The 19,914-nt window shown below is 48.3% G+C and overlaps 6 protein-coding genes across 6 annotated transcripts, besides 1 other annotated feature; 3 read left to right on the top strand and 3 right to left on the bottom strand.

Annotated features, from left to right (window-relative positions):
• Positions 1-2,093: 2,093 nt before the first annotated feature.
• On the top strand, positions 2,094-3,385 carry FPSE_10439 (uncharacterized protein; the record flags this gene model as incomplete). Its single annotated transcript, XM_009263556.1, has 2 exons — positions 2,094-2,729; positions 2,786-3,385. 2 exons carry the CDS (start codon positions 2,094-2,096, stop codon positions 3,383-3,385), a joined length of 1,236 nt encoding a protein of 411 aa, XP_009261831.1.
• A 1,027-nt stretch (positions 3,386-4,412) lies between these two features.
• Positions 4,413-5,312, top strand: FPSE_10440 (uncharacterized protein; the record flags this gene model as incomplete). Its single annotated transcript, XM_009263557.1, has 1 exon — positions 4,413-5,312. One exon carries the CDS (start codon positions 4,413-4,415, stop codon positions 5,310-5,312), a length of 900 nt encoding a protein of 299 aa, XP_009261832.1.
• Positions 5,313-6,675: 1,363 nt separating this feature from the next.
• On the bottom strand, positions 6,676-7,575 carry FPSE_10441 (uncharacterized protein; the record flags this gene model as incomplete). Its single annotated transcript, XM_009263558.1, has 2 exons — positions 6,676-7,383; positions 7,441-7,575. 2 exons carry the CDS (start codon positions 7,573-7,575, stop codon positions 6,676-6,678), a joined length of 843 nt encoding a protein of 280 aa, XP_009261833.1.
• A 4,452-nt stretch (positions 7,576-12,027) lies between these two features.
• Positions 12,028-12,825, top strand: FPSE_10442 (uncharacterized protein; the record flags this gene model as incomplete). The annotated part of the gene is made up of 2 exons (XM_009263559.1): positions 12,028-12,746; positions 12,804-12,825. The coding sequence occupies 2 exons, from the start codon at positions 12,028-12,030 to the stop codon at positions 12,823-12,825; spliced, it is 741 nt and encodes a 246-aa protein (XP_009261834.1).
• A 1,580-nt stretch (positions 12,826-14,405) lies between these two features.
• FPSE_10443 (uncharacterized protein) lies at positions 14,406-15,917 on the bottom strand (the record flags this gene model as incomplete). Its single annotated transcript, XM_009263560.1, has 1 exon — positions 14,406-15,917. One exon carries the CDS (start codon positions 15,915-15,917, stop codon positions 14,406-14,408), a length of 1,512 nt encoding a protein of 503 aa, XP_009261835.1.
• Positions 15,918-18,017: 2,100 nt separating this feature from the next.
• FPSE_10444 (uncharacterized protein) lies at positions 18,018-19,435 on the bottom strand (the record flags this gene model as incomplete). The annotated part of the gene is made up of 6 exons (XM_009263561.1): positions 18,018-18,467; positions 18,523-18,731; positions 18,782-18,923; positions 18,972-19,071; positions 19,124-19,251; positions 19,298-19,435. The coding sequence occupies 6 exons, from the start codon at positions 19,433-19,435 to the stop codon at positions 18,018-18,020; spliced, it is 1,167 nt and encodes a 388-aa protein (XP_009261836.1).
• Positions 19,436-19,466: 31 nt separating this feature from the next.
• Positions 19,467-19,520: a repeat region.
• The last annotated feature ends 394 nt before the right edge of the window (positions 19,521-19,914 follow it).

Genomic DNA, 19,914 nt, shown 5'->3' with positions numbered 1-19,914 from the left:
CGTTACTCAAGGCATATCGGATAACAATGTGGCATCCGGAAATGCTCAGAGAAGCTTGGTAAGCTCCCTCCAAACAAACAGGATATGCTCACTTCATTTGCATAGACTAAAACAATAAAGGCAAGTGCTTTGAATCACCTCACCCATCATCAAGCATTTATCCGTAAAGGCGCCATCATTGCAACACTATCTTTACCGCTCGGCTCACCTGCTACAATGATGACTATACGAGATTCTTGGTGTTTCGTTTAGGAAGGTGGTCGCACAAGAAGCAGTCCTCAGCTACGGAACCCCAGGAAATGTGTAGTATTGCATAGCCTCTATGCAGGTCCCAATGCTCAGAAAGCGTCTTGGATGTCACACCAACCTTTGGGAGCAATTCTTTATATTAACTTCAACGCTATATGTAAACAATGAACACGGTCTCGACTGACAGGGAGATGGATTTCGTCATCAGTGGTTGAGAGATTTCAGACCCTGAACATGCATTCGAAGGCGGGGTCAGCTATCTTTGGAAAAGACGCAAGCAAGGGGGTTGTTCAAGAGGCCTCTTCCAGTACAGATGGCGAGAGATGAAATGAGATTCATGACTCAGTGTCCCCCTTTCGATCCATCTTGGTCTCATAATAGACTACTCAAGTGATCTACACAACTATCGATATCCATATTCAAGCTATCATTAGATTAACACTTGGCGGTCATAGCGTTGAGGCCTTTAAAGTTTAGAGCCTATCTTTCTACCTCACTAAGAACTACCGGCCCGACGATCTCTGGTTAGGTACCCGCACGTATATCTTATTTAAGAAGCTGGATACAAACGGTGAGACAGCAACACCCATGCTTATCTAGCGCTCCAATATAAACAACTCGATATACTATACCAGTGGTCCGAAGGTTACGGAGTTTTAAAGTCTATCCAAGCTGGTCGACATCGCAAACATAATCGACAAACCTACATGCCGAGATAGCGATCAAGAATCTTTCTCTGATTCGCGGAACGTCAGCCTTACCCCTGTCAGACTGTGAAGCGCTAGACTAGGTATCTCGCATGCATAAATCAAGCATACTGCTAGTTCAGACATAAGAACCTTAGCATATTCCCGTAATGGAAATATGCCCCGAATCACGCGAGCACGTTAGGCTCAAGCCAGCAAGGAAGCCAGGGGTCACACGAGGGTTTGCTACTGTCGATCAACCAGCAACACTATCTCCGTTCTCATCCCATCATTAGGTGCAATGCTGTCATCATTGGTCCCTGACCAGATCGGCAGCACGTTTTCCACTCATGGAGGATGCTCCCGCTCCAAGGGAGGCAGCACGCCTTTCCCGTTAAGTTCAACTGCTCCGAGAGAGATAGCGATGATAGCGGGGGACCCCGAGACTCCGATACTCGGATTACTCTCGAAACTCGCTAGGAGAAAAGGCAACGGGAAGGATTGGACAGACAAGACGTGATAAGATGTGACCAAAAGGAATTCACCCCGCGTCTGAATCTCCCATCTACCCTAATCTAAACATCCAGATCGAGCCCTGCTTTCAGCCGTTTCGATCCCTGGAAACTGGACACATCTAGCGGGAGATCACCTATCTTTATCTCCAGCTGTCCAAATAGAGGTTTATCAGAGAACGATCCATCATCGACGCCACATCGATGAGCCTCATCGCCCCAATAGAAGCGCCGGTAGATGACCGTGGGGTAAGAGGGTCCTACCAGGGACTTTGGCCAAGATACTTGGAGGCTAACTACAGACAAGTCGGTCTTGGCATAGGCACTTTTGCTCAATACTATTCATCCCATTATCACTTGCCTTACTCGGACAACTCGGCCGCCGTGACGGTTTAGGAAGCTGAATGCTTTCGAGCTCCCACATCTCCAACTTCAACGCTATCACGCAAGAAAGGCAGTTGATGATAGCAATGATTGGGTCTATATTCATTGTCCAAAGAGTATAGTATTCTTCGTGTAACTCCATGTATAAATACAATCCAACATCACCACAATATTCGTCTTTTCCATCCTCATCCACCACAGCCTCTTCTCTCACAACACTCTCGCTCAGACACTTTCGCTCAGAACCAGTTCAATCATCAAAATGACCAGCTTCCGCCGTCTTGCTCTCGCTCTTGGAGCTCTGCTCCCTGCAGTCCTCGCCGCTCCCACTGAGAAGCGGCAGGAACTCACTGCCGCGCCTGACAAGTACATCATCACTCTCAAGCCCGAGGCTACTGAGAACAAGATCGAGGCTCACTTGAACTGGGTCAGCGATGTCCACCGCCGCAGCCTGAACAAGCGTGACACCTCTGGTGTTGAGAAGAAGTTCAACATCAGCAGCTGGAACGCCTACTCTGGCGAGTTCGACAAGGCTACCATTGATGAGATCAAGAAGAGCCCCGAGGTTGCTTTCGTCGAGCCTGACTACACTGTCTACCTCGACTACGAGACCGAGCTCACTGACCGTGCTCTGACCACCCAGAGCGGCGCTCCTTGGGGTCTTGCCTCCATCTCCCGCCGAACCTCCGGTGGCAGCACCTACACCTACGACACCACTGCCGGCTCCGGCGCTTACGGATACGTCGTTGACAGCGGCATCAACGTCGACCACCGAGACTTCGGTGGCCGTGCTTCTCTCGGTTACAACGCTGCCGGTGGTGCCCACGTCGACACCCTGGGCCACGGTACCCACGTTGCTGGAACCATTGCTTCCGCCACCTACGGTGTTGCCAAGCGCGTAAGTAAACCCCACATTCCATGATACCATCTAAACCTTATACTTACTATCTTTAGGCCAACGTCATCTCTGTCAAGGTCTTCACTGGCAACAGTGGCTCTACCTCTACTATCCTCGCTGGTTTCAACTGGGCTGTCAACGACATCACCTCCAAGGGCCGCACTGGTCGCTCTGTCATCAACCTGTCTCTTGGTGGTCCCGCTTCTCAGACCTGGACCACTGCCATCAACGCTGCCTACAACTCTGGTGTCCTCTCCGTTGTTGCTGCCGGTAACGGTGACGATTTCGGCCGCCCTCTTCCCGTCTCTAGCCAGTCTCCTGCCAACGTCCCCAACGCTCTGACCGTTGCTGCCATTGACTCCAGCTGGCGCACTGCCTCTTTCACCAACTACGGTGCCGGTGTTGATGTCTTCGCCCCTGGTGTCAGCATCCTCTCCACCTGGATGGGCTCCACCACTGCTACCAACACCATCAGCGGTACCTCCATGGCCTGCCCTCACGTTGCTGGTCTTGCTCTCTACCTCCAGGTTCTCGAGGGTCTTTCCACCCCTGCTGCCGTCACCAACCGCATCAAGGCTCTTGCTACCACTGGCCGTGTCACTGGCACCCTCAGCGGCAGCCCCAACCTGATCGCCTTCAACGGTGCATCTGCTTAAGCGACTTTCAAGAGGAGGAATTGGATGTGGATGTGGATGTGTGTGGAATTGGATATGTAAATAGTTCAGTATATATATTTACCGTTGACTTTGGACTCTTCGCCCCAATGTGCATGTCTGTTGATGAACTTGATATACAGTGATGTCCTATGCAGTGGCTACTTGACCTAAAGAACAAAGATATGATCTATATATCACATTATCTTTGGATTGTGATTGGAGGATAAACATGTGTGAGGATTGGATCCTACCTATGTCTATAACAATCAAAACCCTCACTGACTAGTCTGAGTCCAAGAATGTGATGGACAAATGAAGTCAGTTGAGGCTGGTGAATAGGGAAGATAACTCATAGTAAAGTCACGAGGCTTGAATTGGTACATTCCTCATCCGTCTCAACTACCGTATCAACTGAGTAGATTCGGTAGCGCGGTGGATCTCAAGCTACTTCTGCCATTTGGCTAATGTCATAATGGTAGATCGGCATAGCAGCTCTAACTAACCCCGAAGCTTCAAACTGATAGAAATAGTATCCATCGCGCTACCGAACTTCCTCAGCTGCTGATACGGTAACTTGTTTGTGGAGATCTCCGACTCGGACATGGATTCGTGACAAATGATACTCACCTGCTCGGGATGATAACCCAGGATGCTCGGGATGATAACCCGGGGTGACATTGGCCCCTCCATCACTAGGTAGTCGGCATACAGAAACTACGATCATTTGCAATTTTGGCTATTGATAATCTAGAATAGCTTTGCTGTTCAATGGACGAAAGTGAGCACTAATGCATTTACTGTACAGTTTTCGTGCCAATTGATTGGCCAGATGGACATGTTTACTGTACAGTAACAGCTGTAGCTTGCGACGAATGCAAGTGGCCAAAGAAGGTTACACTAGTTACTCATCAGCCTGAGAATCCGAATATATAATCTTGGATTCTCGCTTTGAAAACGATGTTTATCATTCACATTATATCACTTCTCAGCATATTCATCTGCCTCTTTACGAGTAACTTTAACTACAATGTCTGTTCCACGATCTGAACTCCGAGCCCGTCTCCCGCCGTCAATGGAATTCAGCGACGGTTCAGCCACTTCCAAAACCTCACCTCCAGAGGCTCGTAAATCCAGCGACACACCCGCTGGTCGAGCTGCAGCTCGTTTTGCTGTTGCTGGCAATGCCATCGTCACTGGTGGAGCTGGAGATATCGGCTCTGTCGCTTGCAGAGCCTTGCTTGAACACGGCCTCCAAGGTCTAGTGATTTTCGACATGCATCCCGATGCAGGCCAAGAGGTTACCGCCAGCCTTCAAGCCGACTTCCCTGAAGCAAAGATCACATTTATCAAAGTCGATGTGACTGATTCTCTTGCTGTCACAACAGCTGTAACCGAGGCTGAGCAAGCCATTGGACCTATCAACCTCTGCTTCTGCTTTGCAGGCATTGCGTTTGCATCACGCGCCTTTGACATTACCCCTCAGCAGTTCAGAACTATGCTTGACGTCAACACCACTGGTTCTTTTCTAGTTGCGCAAGCTGCGGCAAAGTCTATGGCAAGCCGAGGTACCGGCGGTTCAATTATCTTGATGGCGAGCATATCAGGTCACATAGTCAACTTTCCTCAGCCGCAGGCACACTACAATGCCGCAAAGGCTGCTGTACTTTCCCTAAAGAGCTCCCTAGCTGCTGAATGGGCTGTACACGGTATTCGGGTCAATAGTATCAGTCCCGGCTACATGGACACTATCCTGAATGAAGGTGATGGCTTGGCTGAGCACAGAGCTGCATGGAAAGACAGGACTCCTTTCGGCCGCATGGGAAACCCGGAAGAGCTCACTGGCGCTATCATACTGTTGGCCAGTAAGGCTGGGAGTTATATGACTGGTGCGGACTTGCTTGTCGATGGAGGTATTAGTGTTCTGTAGTTGAAGTCCAGTTATAGCATGTAATCATGGGCGGTTTTACTCTCACTATCTATGTCGTACTCATCAGTATCAAATTGAATCCATAAATAGTTTCTAGTCGAACAGGCAAGTGACCACAAACACTACGAAAGATCGACATGATCAGTCAAGAACCGAGGTTGGCCACCTCGCCTGTTGCGCTTCCAATTTACTATTTTAAGACGTCCGTGTGGTTCTCGAAAAGGAGGTCTGTGAGCCTCGCCGATCCGTCTTGATCATCATGCGCCTGTACAGGCGCCTGGAAGTGATAGTTGCCTCTAGTTGAAGGGTCAAGGATCACTGTACAGTCACATTTTCGACACGCAACATGATTCGCAGCCATCCGGAGGATTTTTTCACCTGTACAGTCCCTGCATTAGTGTTGTGCTACAGCTAGATATCAGACTGCATGTCTGTTAGACTCGGTATCTCCATTTGAGTGATATAAGCCATAAGATAAGATCTGCTCTTCCCCGCACGCCTTTGATAGCCTCTTCTTCTCGTCTACAACCGACATAGGTTCCATACATCCCACAAGGTTAACTGTAGCCATGGACCAAATCACTTGGAACAATAAGCTCTAATGACAACGCACACTCCCTCTCTGTGTCTCTCAACTACTATAATAGTACGCATGCCAATACGAATTCAGCAGTGCGCATCATATTGACTGTATGGGCTCAGTAGAAGCAAAGCGGTCGCTGCCTTTTAAGCCTCATAATTAGACAGAGTGCACTTATCTGCGAAAGAACCTTCAACTATTAAATGAAGTGTTATACTCCAAGTCTCAGCTAATCACATATGACACCGAGAAGGTCGTGGCTCAGGTTTGTTCTTTTGCCCATCAATTTTTAAAAACTCAGTATCTCCAAGCGTCTTGTCTGTATCAAGATTCCGCATGACAAATCTGTGGTGAATGCAAGCCCGATCCTTTCTTAACAAGTTATCCATCCGTTAGGTATTTCTCCCGTTGTCGCCCAGGCAATTGCAACTGGTCAAGCTGGGACGCCCTCCACCATTCCTCATTACAACTGTAAGTGTTTATCACACTTGATATTATCAAACACGTTCTCTGACTTTTTTCAAGTTCCTCAGTATCGCGCCGACAACAAGCAGTAGCCCGATGTCGAGGACACTTCTCAATACGGCAAGTAATTCACCAATAGGCGATGTCTACTGGAGTAGATGACTTGACTAATGATGGCTTGGTTCCAGACTGAACCACTGTTGCTGATCCTATTACGAGGAGGGGGTTCTTCAAAGCCTTTGAAGCTTTGAAAAAAAACGAGCTCCAGGGTCGAGATGTAATTCAATGATCCTTGAAGCGATTCTGATGCAGGATGATTTATATATGGCCCAGCATTTCCCCATTCTCACCATGGAACTGTTGCAATGGAGCGCCCATTCCCATCCCATTGAACCAAGTTGGATCCGCATTGATAGTTCCGTCAGCGTAGGATCCGTTGGGCAACAATTGGTAAGGAAGATTGGGATTGCTGATCGCAAGTGGATTGAAACTTGATGAGAGTGACGCTTCGGTTGTCGTATCAAGACTTGGGTCAAGATTTATTCCCGGCTGTTGGTATACTGTGTTGAGTTGGGGGAACTCAATCCCAGGCTGGAAATCCGTGGGCGAAGCAATGGAAGGAGTTTGCTGCACCGAAGTTTGACCAAGGTCGCTGACAGGAATATCATGCACCGTGCTTCTCCTTGCAGTCTGAACTTGAGCTTGGGAAGCTTTCTCGACCCATTTATCGCCAAAACCCGCAGCAAATGTCCCAAAGACTTGGCTCTTCGTCTCTGCCAGTTGCTTCATGGCTTCTGTTACAGGCTTGGGCTGAACCACAGGCGCTGCTGGTCCTTGTGTTTGAGCACGCAAGCAATTGACCTCTGAGGCCAAGCGACGATTCTCTGCGATTAACTCTTGCATATCCCGATCTGCTGCCAGACAGAGTTCGCGTTGCTGTCTCACGTGCTCAATCGTCTTGTTCACGATGAGCACCTTTGTGAGACGACGCGCGGCGGCAATGTTGGGAAGCATGCGCGCCAATTCCTACGAGTACATCGTGTCAGTTTACGTTTGGGATGTTTTATACGGCTTAAGATTTACCAGAAAGTTCTCATTCATTTCACCACGGCGCTGCTTCTCGATTGCCAGGTTCCGAGCCGTGACATCAGGTGCTAAAGGCCGAGACCGGCCTTTCCGCTTCGGCTTTTGTGATTTTGTGACTCCAGCATTCGCCATTATTATTTCTCCTTGGGCTTTCGCTTCGGGTAGAGATTAAGAGACGAAATGTCAATGAATTGATGGATTTGATATTGTATAATGAATGATAACGTGAGGATCTCGTCTGACGTGTTGATTACTGGGGAGGCAGCTTTGTCATCTTGATATGCGGTTCTTTATTGGCGCAGAGAGTTCCAAGGCGCGTGTGTGATGCATAGATAACGTGTTGTAAATAACGCAGCATGTGACCGTGGAAGAGATGTAGGTTGTTATACAATTCGGAGTGTGCTGAATTCCTCCGAATTGTCTATATTCCTCACTTCGGACGATTTTTATAGCGACCAGCATTACTGTTTAAATCCCACTCAACAAATCATGGTGATATCAGTCAATAATCAACCGAGAACTCAATTGAGTTTGGGGAAGAAGTAGTTCTAGAATATTTCGCGATTCGTTCTATGCTCGCGTATATACATTCGACAGACTTCTGGACGCTCAACAAAATATGTGCTTGTTGTTTTCATATGTTGGAGGCCTAATATGAAGCACGCCCTGCTCATTTCAGTCTTCTTCAAATCACTTTTTTTCCTTCTCGCCAGGTCCCTCTCATTCCAGAATTCAAGTCAACTAGTGGCAAATTGAGATACTCTTGGTAATTTCAACACCACTGTATAATGTCATCGATATATCTTGGCTAGTACCGGTAGTATTTGTTTCCGCTATGATGAGGAATGTCACTGTCTACGAAAAGGGAGACACGGATCCATTCCGGAGCCGCGTCGGACGAAAGCAGAGAATTGGGGCCGAGGGCTCCGAAGTGAGATGTTTGGAACCTTGAACAATTGATTCAGTTAGATAGGTGATACAAAAGAACCCGACATGATGCCACAACCGAATATCGTAGTTTCTGACAGCGAATTGCTCAGGCAACGTCGCCCAACCGTCCAATGTTACCTAAAGTGACAAGTTTATTCGACATGAAGATGCAACCCATTCAAGCATTGCTACACGAAGTATGCCGATACGAGATTATCAATGATCAGTAATTACAGCAAAGACTCAGCTTCAGTCTCAGTTGAATAATTGACGATGCAATCATGACGCACTCAGGTTAAGCATACTCGACAACGGTGAAACATATTCCACATTCCGAAGAGTTTCGTGGCTCTAGACAAGGTGAATCATAGATAAGACATGATGGTGCTCTAACAGAGAGACACTATTCTATGCCTCAGATTGGGCTTATCTGTTAACAGGTTAACTAGAGTCAGCTGTCCTTATCCTCCACTAAAGCATCAGCTAGGATTATGCATAACGAAAGTACATTCCACGCGTTCATTCACTCAGCCAGCCACCAGCAACTAACATATAAAACTCAGGGTTCAGCAAGCCACAGCATGATTCTCTCAGCACAATGTATCATTATCATCTCGTAATCTACTGACATGTAATGTGTCTCGCCTCGCCTTGCACAATTTAAGCTTAACTTACCCTAGACCTGCTGGCTCCCTCAAAAGCCTCATCAAATAGTCCGTCAGCCTTGACACGAAAATACGAGTTACTCATTTCCTTTTGGCAAGCATGACACTTTTGGCGGTAAACTAAAAGATCTACGCGATCAGAAGATCAACCAAGCGCAGGAGATAATTTTATCTCCAGCTATTAATACGGAAACTCTCTTTACGAGATCAGACTGAAGCGAAGCATCCTCGTGTTCATCAACAGATTCGCGCTTATAATAGGAACAGGAAGGTAAAGACAACGGTAATCAATCTGACAAGACTGAGTCTACGTTAGGAAGGCAGAGCAGTAGTGGCTGTTTCAGACAAGCCAAGCCACGTAAATACGTCGTGAGATTAGATGGTTCGTGCGCTCCCCAAGATGTCAACATGAGTTATGACCATGTCTTTTTGACAGTTGTACCCGTGCTTCACATGTGAATAAACTGCAGAGTCGTCAGTGACTGACTGACTCTTCTCTTGTACCCTCAGTAACAAGATCCAAGTCGACTCAATCGATGCTGTTTCTTCTCAAAGGCTTCTTTACGCGCGGCCATTCTCTTGGCATTCCCCGCTTTCTAACCAAGTCAAAAAGGCGGCATTAATTCTTTACGATTGCCAGCTCAACATGAAAGGCCTTGCAGAAGCAAACAAACGGGGCGGGATGCCGGGTATCAAATAAACCTAGATGGAAATGAAACCCTATCGTTGCAACGCAATCTATTCTCTACGGACAAGGCTCTGAAATGACTTTAATATAAGTACGAGACGAATCGCAATCAACAAAAACGTGGATGCAGACCAGGGTGGCCCCTGGAAAACAGAACAAAACAGCGACCAGGGGACGAGGGAGGGATCTTCGTCTAGAAAGATTGGAAGAGAACGAGAACCACCTCGGCACTGGAAGCGGATCATCCGGTGACAAGGCAATGGCTGGCAGGGCAGTGTAGCAGTGGGATGGCAGTGGGATGCCATGGCATAGCAAGCAGGCATGACGGGGTTGTCCGATCACCAGGAACGCGGCAGACGAAAAATTGGGTGTCCTCGTTTTTTGACGCTGATCTTTGTTGTAACCAGACCAACTTTTGAGACCTGGATCTTGGCTAGAAAAGACTCAAAGCAACTCCACCACTGCCTTGGACACACCACAGTGCAGTGCAGACAGTGGAGGCACTGCAGAAACAAAACGAGGAGAAACAAAGGCGCAAGGAGAGAAAAATACAGGCGGTTGATTGGGTTCATCGACAAAGGAGCAAGCGCCGTGGCGTTATTTCGACCAAAGACGACCGGCCTACTCCTCTCTGTAGTGTACGGATACTTGCTGCATTGTTACTGACTGACCCTTTCTTCTTCCTTTCTTTCATCCGCTACTTCCGACAAAGAAGAAAAAGAACCCAAAACACGATGGCTTGTTTCAACTCTTGATGTTGAGTAACTAACCAAAGGTCCACGGGACTTGGTGTTGTTCTCTTGGTCCCCCTTTTCTCTAGCCCGCCCACTTGCGATGACATTCTTGATGCTTGACAGCTGGCATTCCACTGCAAATTGGCGTAGTGATGACCCAACTGAACCAATCATCGATGTCTTGGTCCCTTGCAGTAGCCTGCAGTTAGCCTGTTACAGCGCAACGGGACAAACGAGTCAAGAAAGCAACTAGCAAACTTTTTTTTTCCTTTTACTTTCTCTCCGATCTTTTGGCCACCAAGGGAGAAAAGACAGAAAGAGAAAAAAACAAGATCAAGGGGGATTTCTTCCAAGGCAGGGTAAGGATCTTGCATCAATGTACAATTTCCCAAGGCTGATGGGGCGAATCTTCAAGTTGGGGAAATGACAGGCAGATCCTTGTTTTTTGCTCGGGATATTATGGACTTGTAACGTTAAGCGATATTGGAGCCGTGATTTGAAAAGCCGGGGGAAACCAAACCAGCAACACTGAACAAGTGCACAAGTCTGTGCGTGGCATGCGTCTGGGATGTGCCGCAACATTGGACGACAAGATGATGCTTATGGTCTCAGAGTGCTTCCCGCGCTTTGTGCTCCCTGAGGGTCTTGCTCTAGGTAGTCTAGTGCACTGAGTCTTGCTCTCGTTGCCGCCTCGTCGTCCTCCGACATGCTTGGGCGGTTAGTCAGGAACTAAAAAAACTGCCCTGGCTTGTCATCTCGTCTCTTTCTTCTTTCATGGCTTGATGACCGCGCCAAATACGAAACAACCCAATCCAAGAGATCCATTCTCTCTTTCTTGTTATTACAGGATCGATATGAGGGGGTTTCAGTGTGGCATCCCTCTCCACACTCGTCATCCGGAGGCTCGGGTGTCATTATTTGACTTGACCTACTCGAGTAGTACAGGCCGTGTCTTATTGGATCGGAACGCTGAGGCCCATCAACGGCTTTTTCCTGCTTCTCTGTCCTTCTCTTGCCTGGTTGCGGCCTGGGCCCAGGAACCAAGCCTTTTTCTCTTACCCCTGGTCTAGTCTAGTCTCTTTAGTTGGGTTTACCCCTGGATCAGAGTAGCCCACATCGGAGCATCTGCCATTTGAAACACACAGACTCCGCCCACTTCTTTCACTCGATTCAATGTTGGCGGGCCAGGCCAAGCCACGGCCTGAGAGGCTTACGAGCATCGAATTTCCACATGCACATGGGATGACCGCCTGTCGGGATCAACGTAACACGCCATTGTCCAATGAGATCGACACTGCACTCAACATGTCGTACAACTATAATATAACCTTCATTCCGTCCCCATCTGTCTCTTAATCCCTTCTTCTCTCTTCAGACACAACTCAAGTCTTTGTCACTCCTTGCTCCAACGATACACTCATTCACATCCTAGAAGGATTCAACACACTCATTCCAATCCTCCCAACAGTCCTTTCCCTCAAAGACTAAAAAAAATATTTATTTAACAGTCCTGGCGACGTTAACCACAAACCATCAACTCAATCAACTTTAAGCTCAAACAGTCAAGATGCATTTCTCCGCCTTCCTCGCTTCCGTCATGGCCACCAGTGCCATGGCCTCTCCTCACTACAAGGTCGTCACCGAGTACGCATACGTTACCAAGGTCGTCACTGCTGGCGCCGAGCAGCCCGAGCCCACCTATGTTGTTGAGAAGCCTGCTCCTGTCGAGGTCAAGCCTACAACTCTCCGCTGGGTTAAGAAGCCCAAACAGAGCCACGTCGCTGCTCCTCAACCCACCTATGTCCCTGCGCCCGCCCCCGTCGAGGACGAGGAGCCCGAGACCAAGCAGCCCGAGAAGAAGGAGCCCGACTCCGGCTCCAGCAACGGCTCCCTGACCGCCGATCAACAGAAGGCTGTCGACCTCCACAACGAGGCCCGCAAGGCTGTCGGCAACGGTCCCCTCGAGTGGGATGACTCTCTCGTCTCCGGTGCCCAGGAGTGGGCCGACCACATCGCCTCTCTCGGCAGCCTGACTCACTCCCAGGGCAAGGACGGTGAGAACCTCTACATGGGCACCAGCTCCACCCCCTTCGCCGACGCCATCGAGGCCTTCCTCAGCGAGAAGAGCCTGTACAACGGCGAGACCATCTCCGGCTCCAACTACATGAGCTTCGGTCACTACACCCAGTGCGTCTGGAAGTCCACCACCAAGGTCGGCATGGCTGTCGCCAAGGGCAATGACGGTGCTTCCTACGTCGTCGCCCGCTACCAGGAGCCTGGTAACATGTAAGTTATCTTCTACCGTCAACATCACTGTAACACTCGCTAATCATCTATCTATAGGATCGGCAGCAAGCCCTACTAAGCTTTCAATAAGCTTATGGCACGGATGCAAGTCTATTTGTGTTTTTCTGGTTAACGATTCATTGGATATGTGTCTTTCTTCTTCTTTTCTACGACTCATTTAAGTTATGAGATCTGCTTCATATGGGCTTCACGAACTCCCAACAACTCAACATCCCCCACCTTCGCTTCGTTGAATAAAAACATCAGTCACGTTTTGTGGCACAACATTTTGTTCTATGTTGATGTTATGTATATACATCTGGCTTTACGCAATTACGACACTTTGCATTCACTCCCAATATGATGTTTCCCCGTGGTAATTTGCCATCAAGTGAGCTTTAGTCATGAAACCGGGTCAACTGTTTTAACGTCCTTCATATGCATCCTTCCACTTAATCTGAAGCTTCCCGTATGTTTAAATACTCTGTCATCCTTGCCCTGCCCAACCTTTACGTACTTTGACGACGTAACCCCTGCCAGAGCATCCTCGTCCGATACAGTGCATCCCACAATGGCTTTTGTTAGTCAAAGTCAGCGGCATCACAGCCGGCATCGGTGGTTCTTTTGCATCCCTGCTCTATGGGCCTGTCGATGTCATGAAAACAAGCACATCTTGCCGCAGAACATTCTGTAACATTGTTTGTCTTGGGTTGTGGCCCTGGATAATGTGCTGAATGAGGTGCTCCATTATACTTGGCCAACACCTTTCCCCTGATGAGATGTCAAGGACATGTATGAGTTTGATTGTGCCACCTAACCAGTACACCCAACGGTTTTGGTTAACATGTTGACAACGGTAATTATTAATTTGAGAAAGTGATATCAAACTAGCGGCCGTTGAGACTTTACTTCGACGGTAACATCTCCACTAGATGAATTTACTACTGACCCTAAAGTAATTTAACTCAAACGCTTACAGTTCTCAAACTACGACGTGAGAGATGATTCGAGCCTCTGTCAAACATGTGCTAAACAACTACAATGCTACTGACTGATCAACATGTTCATGGAATAGCGGACTACATTGCGTCTTCGAGATTACATGCCTACGCTGATAAGGACACACATCTATCTAGTCTACTTGAATATATCAACTGACAGCGGGCATAGTCTGTGAGCAAAGGGAAACTGCCTGACCTCTATAAGGCCCCACGATACAGATGTATGGGTACATAATTCGCCGAGGTTCCGTCTCTCTGCACATCTGAGCACATCTATTTCTGAATATGGGCACTGTACATGCAACTGACATGCCATCTGCGAGTCTCAACTGTTGAGCAAACTTTAATCACTGCTCAGTTGGATAAGATTTCAGGTATACTGCGGCTGTGACACAAGTAAACAGTTCAACATTCACATCAGAAATCCTCAAGCATTCATCAAATCATGAAATAATCATTAAAACTTTTTGGGCATCTGCCCTCTTAGGTCTATCTGAGGTGTGTCTTCTGGAGTGGCACACAAACCTTCCATGATCTGGCCTTTACCCAGCCCATGAGATATCATTAAACCAATTCATCATCAAAATCTGCGCTTCGCTGAAAACCTTTCCGTTGAACAAGAGACAGGTAGAGCCCAAGTTTCTCGCTAATAGCCAATTTAGCTGACGTACTTGGGGATGGTCTCCAAGACACCATCCTTGGTGATCAGAGCCATGGCCTTGGTCACCTCGTCCAAGAAGCGCTGGTCACCTCGCAAATCGTCACCAAACAGTTCTCGGACGCTCAGGATAGAGCGAGGGTCGGGACCGCCCTCCTTGGCAAGAGCCTGAAGCTTCTCGCGCAGGGGGTCGTCAACCTCGAACTTGTTGCCCTTGTCGTCGACACCGTTGAGGTAGATGAACCAGGCGGCGGCGACGAAACACAGTCGGCGGAATGGGCCAGTAACCCAGATGTTCTCGGCGATGGAGGGCATGATGAACTGGGGGATTTTGCCGGAAGCGTTGAGGGCGACACGGGGGATCTGGTCCATGATGGTGGGGTTGGAGAATCGCTCCATAAGGGTCTCGCAGTACTTGTCAATGTCGACACCGGGGATCTCGGGAAGAAGGGGCTTGACCTCCTCCTGCATCATCTGCCAGACAAACTTGCGGTAAATGGGGTTCTCCAAGACCTCGTGGACGTACTTGAAACCAGCGAGCTGTCCGGGGTAAGCCATGGCGGAGTGACTGGCGTTGAGAAGACGAAGCTTGTGCTTCTCAAACTGCTCGACATCGTGAACGTCGGCGACGACCTGGACACCGACCTTCTCGAAGGGAGGACGGCCATCGGAGAACTTGTCCTCAACAACCCACTGCATGAAGGGCTCGGTCACAACGGGCCAGGCATCCTCAATGCCAAAGTTCTCGGCGAGCGACTTGATGTCGTTCTCGGAAGTGCTGGGGGTAATGCGATCAACCATGGCGTTGGGGAAAGCACCCTCCTCGGCGATCCACTTGGCAAGCTCGGGGTTCTTGAGCTTGGCGAAAGACTCGAGCATGCTGCGGGTGATGGAACCGTTCTTCTGCATGTTGTCGCAAGACAGAACGGTGAAGGGCTTGAGGCCCTGCTGGTGGCGGCGGGCAAGAGCGGCGTAGAGGAAGCCGAAAGTGCTGATGGGGGCGTTCTCGTTCTCCTTCTTGAGATCGTGCTGGATGTCGGGGTGCTCATCCTTCAATTGATGGGTGTTCTCGTTGTAGTAGTAGCCACTCTCAGTAATAGTGAGGGAGACGATGTGAGTATCGGGATGAGCCATCTTTGCAATGACGGCCTCACGGTCATCGGGAGCGAAAAGGAAGGAGTTGATGCTGCCGACAACGTCGGCGAAGCTGCCCTTTGCGGATCGCTCAATGACGGTGTAGAGGTGGTCCTGGGCGTTGAGAACATCGCGCATGGCGGCATCGTTGGGACGCAGGCCGATACCGCAGATGGCCCAGTCGCGCTCACCATGCTTCTGGAGCAGCTTGTCGACGTAGACAGCCAAGTGAGCTCTGTGGAAACCGCCGACACCGACGTGGACGATGCCCTCCTTGAGCGACTTGCGGTCGTAGGAAGGGACCTGGACTCTCTGCTCTCCTTGCTGCGAGGCAATGGTGGAGAGGTTGTCGCTGGTGAGCTTTAGGCGTTGTGTCATTTTGGCTGTGTTTTTGGAGGGGTTGTTTGGGGGGTAGAGTTAGGGGGTATCAGGGAGAAAGTAAGGATAGGTTGGGTGGAGGATAAAGAGGAAGAAGTCGCTTTTTGGTGTTGAGATGAATGAGGAGAGATGAGAGAGGGGGAAGATGAGGTTCAAGTGTTGAAGAAAAGGAGGAATTAAGTTGTTGAAGAATGAGGTCACCGCTGGATTGGATGCGTTGACCGCCCGCGGGTTATCTAGGGGATTCTAATTGATGAGTGAGACCTGCGGATCTTGAGAATAGCGGGGATGAAGACGGGAAGGTTCCCCCGTGTTCGGTGGGCTTTTGCTTTTTCTGTTTCTCCTGCCACCTGCTTTGCACTTGCCTGCACCTGCACTTGCTGTCCTTTCTCTCGGTCTCTCCTTCCTCTCGCCTTTTCGCGTGGTGGCTAAAAATTTGGTGGGGCACCTGTTTTCTCCAGTGAATGAGCTCAGCTTTTTTTTTCTGGTGAGGGGCTAGTGACGTGAAAGGGCTCCATAGTTTAGCTCTATCAGCTTATCATAGCTTTTTGCTTGAATCAATCAATTGTGATGCTTGTCATTCATTCATCCATTTCAATTCATGGACCCTCTTTCTATTTTTTTTTATGGTGGCGAATGATGCAAGATTTTCATCAATTGTTCCTTGAAAATCTGAATGTGCCACTGCAGACTGATCAACAGCACTGAGTACCTCTGCTCAACCGTCAGGGATCCATTTTGCAGCGTCATAGTTGTTATCAATTCTTATCATCACAAAAATGATGCTGCACTATAGCTTCATCAACTAAACAGCTACAGTGGATACCTTTTCCCTTTTCCCCTCACTAAAAGAGAAACAAGCTTGCGCACGTTCAATTCTAACCTTGAGGGTATCGTGGGGGTTCCCGTCTGTTCCCCTGGAAATACCCTTCAATTGTCCATGTGATCATTCATCCATGCCAGGGACAGTCAGCCTCATGCTTGCGGCTCTCAATTCTATAGGTCCCATGACCTCTCTGTTGAGCTGAGAATAAGGGACAAGCAGGGGTAAGCTGAACCGCCTGGTCCCTGAAACAGCGGTCAACTGTACCTCTTAGGCAGCAGAATAAAAATTGCACCAGAAGAGAACCTTTCAGTTGAGACAATTGACTTATTAGCGTGAATGTAACACAAAAAACAAATTCAGTCTCGTTTTGCAAACACAGACAAATTTGTCAGCTTCTAAAAGGACACGAGGATCATCCGATACTCGGAGCAGGCCTGGTAAGCTTGCGTGTCCTGGTCTGGCCTGACTTGGCTGTATACACTTTGAGGCGTCAGATCATACCCAACCGACAACCAGTATGCCAACAACACCTAGCCAGAATAAAAAAACAAAGTTGCGGTGTCAAAAGCCTTCTAGGATTATAGTCGAGAGCGACACTGTCCGACTTTTATTTCAGGCTTTTGACACCGTGGCACTGCTGAGTTGTTCACATACGCGTCCATTTTACAACACGACATCTTATGAGAGAACCTTTGATATGGAGGGGAAAATACCCCTCATCTTTATTCCAGCCATTATCACGGCTAGAATTGATATCAGGTACCTCTTCTGGTCAACTTGGTTCTACAGGTGAAAAGACAAAAGGCTACCAGACTCCAAAGAATACGTTACATTCGTGTCTTGGCGGACATGTTCTCAACTAATCTCACAAACAATTTCAAGGACAACATAGCCGTGTCTGGTCCTATGATGGTCCAGAGAGGCTCGTCACGGACATATCGGATCTTTCATCGTAGCTTTTCATGGGTCCAGCCGTAGCCGCGACCAACTGTCACTTTGGCGAGCCCCCTGATTTTCACTGCAGCCCTTGTGTCTTTCTTGGACTCCTATTCGACCCTTTCAGATCGCCTCGGCAATCGTGGTGCAAAGATCTTCATCCGGGGTGTAGATCATCCCTTTGTCGGTATGGGATACTCGAGAGTACGGATTATGGTGGTCGAGCTTGAAGGAACCAAGAAAGCAAACTGTGAAGCATTTTATTTAAAACAGCATATGGGGTCAAAATCAATATCTTTTTGCGATTCAAACGTATAAGAATAAGAAAAGCCCGCGGTCTACCATGACCGGTCAGAGTCACTAGTGCCTCGACTTCCTCCGTCCTTCTTATCTTCAAGAACTATCTCAACCATATTCGAAACCATGATACCCTTTTGAACACCCTTATTTCTTTCTTGATTCAAGTTGGCCATACCGTGTGCCTCTATCTTGACGATGCGCTCCTCACTGTTGTTAAACGACATGTTTACCGATATAGGGTTTGCAGTCGGAGGCCCACGACGACTGGGGTCGCTGCTCTTGCCACTTCGACCCCCACCCCCGATAGTCTGGAAGCCGGTGGGATACTGGTACGATGTCTTGTGCGACGAGCGGAGTATACTTCCGAAGACTGGCGTGAGCCAGACTCTAAAGAGCGGGAACAGAATCGGTAGATTGGTTGTCATTACGGCAACAAAGGCTTCACGCGTACCCCAGACGCCAGCCAACTGAGCTCCATGGACAGGATCCTAAAATTGTATGTTAGATAAAGATGAATGATGCCTCTCACGTAGTTAAACGTACCACTAAAACGAAAACGCTTTTCAAGGTGGCGCAGACAAGCACGAAAATACCTGAGCCAAGAACTATACTGGAGGCAATTTTCTTTATAGTTTTTAGGCTAGATCCCCAAAGCATGGGAAGTGGAATGGCGATCAAGTATATGTCAGTTGAGACATTGGAAGCAAACGAGGCCCAAACGATGGGTTTCGAAATAGCGGCCTGACAAGCGTCTGTGATGATGTGAGGAGCGTATTTTATAACAGGAGGAAGGGTTGCATACTACCAGGGCCGGGACTAATCTGCCAGTATTTACTAAAAGGTCGACATCCAGCGAAAATTGCTATCATGGTTGCGACAAAGGTACCAATCACCAGCGCAAACCCAATATATATACGGATACGATACTGTCGACCAAGGCCATTCTATAAAGTCAGTAATGAGATATAAAAACCTTTGATAGATTTACTTACCGTAAGGCGAGTATAAAAGTATAGCATGGATAGCTTCAGAGACCAAATGAGTGCCGAGTACATCGTCCAACCCGCGACCTGAATTTTGGAACCAATTACTCTGGCGAAATCGGTTAGCGTGGAATAACCTGAAAAGACTGTAAGCTATCTACCTGAGATCATATTCCGGATCACTAGGGGATATCGAGGCACGTTCTGCTTCTGACATTCCATTGTTGGCAAGACCATGCGCGAGTATCCCAATATTATAAGCGAGAGTCGTCTGGATAGTGTAGAAGATCTGTCGGTGTTAGAATCATACCAGATATAGTATTAACAATACTTACAATGCTAAGAAGCATCAGATAATCCTCAGCTTTGAGACTTCTGAAGCCATCCACCCTCATCCGAGCATAGAATCTTAGAAATGTCGCAGCCACTCCAACCGCGTACAACGTCCAGCCCTCAACCACTGGATGAGACATCTTCACTTATTTGAATGATAAGATCTATCACAAAGAAGAAAAAAAAGAAGGAATGAATTGAAGAAAGGAATGAAAAAGGAACGAATATGCAAAGATCGACGATACACGCAGCATGTGAAAGCTGCCTGCCGGACACCTCGCCCTGTATGTACTAAACATTTAGCACAACATATTCCCACATCGTCACCACTAAGCCGAGCTGAAAATTGCCATCAAATAAGGCATGTGAAAATATGCCCCTGAATTAGTAGAATCACATCAGTTGATACGATACTGTGTGGATGTTGGTTTGTTAGTGGCTTCGGTGCTCGGGAGCGGGTTTACCTGGGAATGATTCCTACAGGCTCTTGTACCTGACGCTAGCAATGCCGAGACAGCCTAAGTTAGCTCAGTAACTGAAGAAAATGGCGCGCGTCTAGTGGGTCGAATGTTAAGAAATTTGCTTCCAACAGTGTGTGCTTGAGATGGTGACAGACAAC

Source organism: Fusarium pseudograminearum, chromosome 2 (genome assembly GCF_000303195.2).
Source record: "Fusarium pseudograminearum CS3096 chromosome 2, whole genome shotgun sequence".
In the NCBI taxonomy this organism is placed as follows: Eukaryota; Fungi; Ascomycota; class Sordariomycetes; order Hypocreales; family Nectriaceae; genus Fusarium; species Fusarium pseudograminearum.
This window is presented reverse-complemented; position numbering and strand designations above follow the sequence as displayed.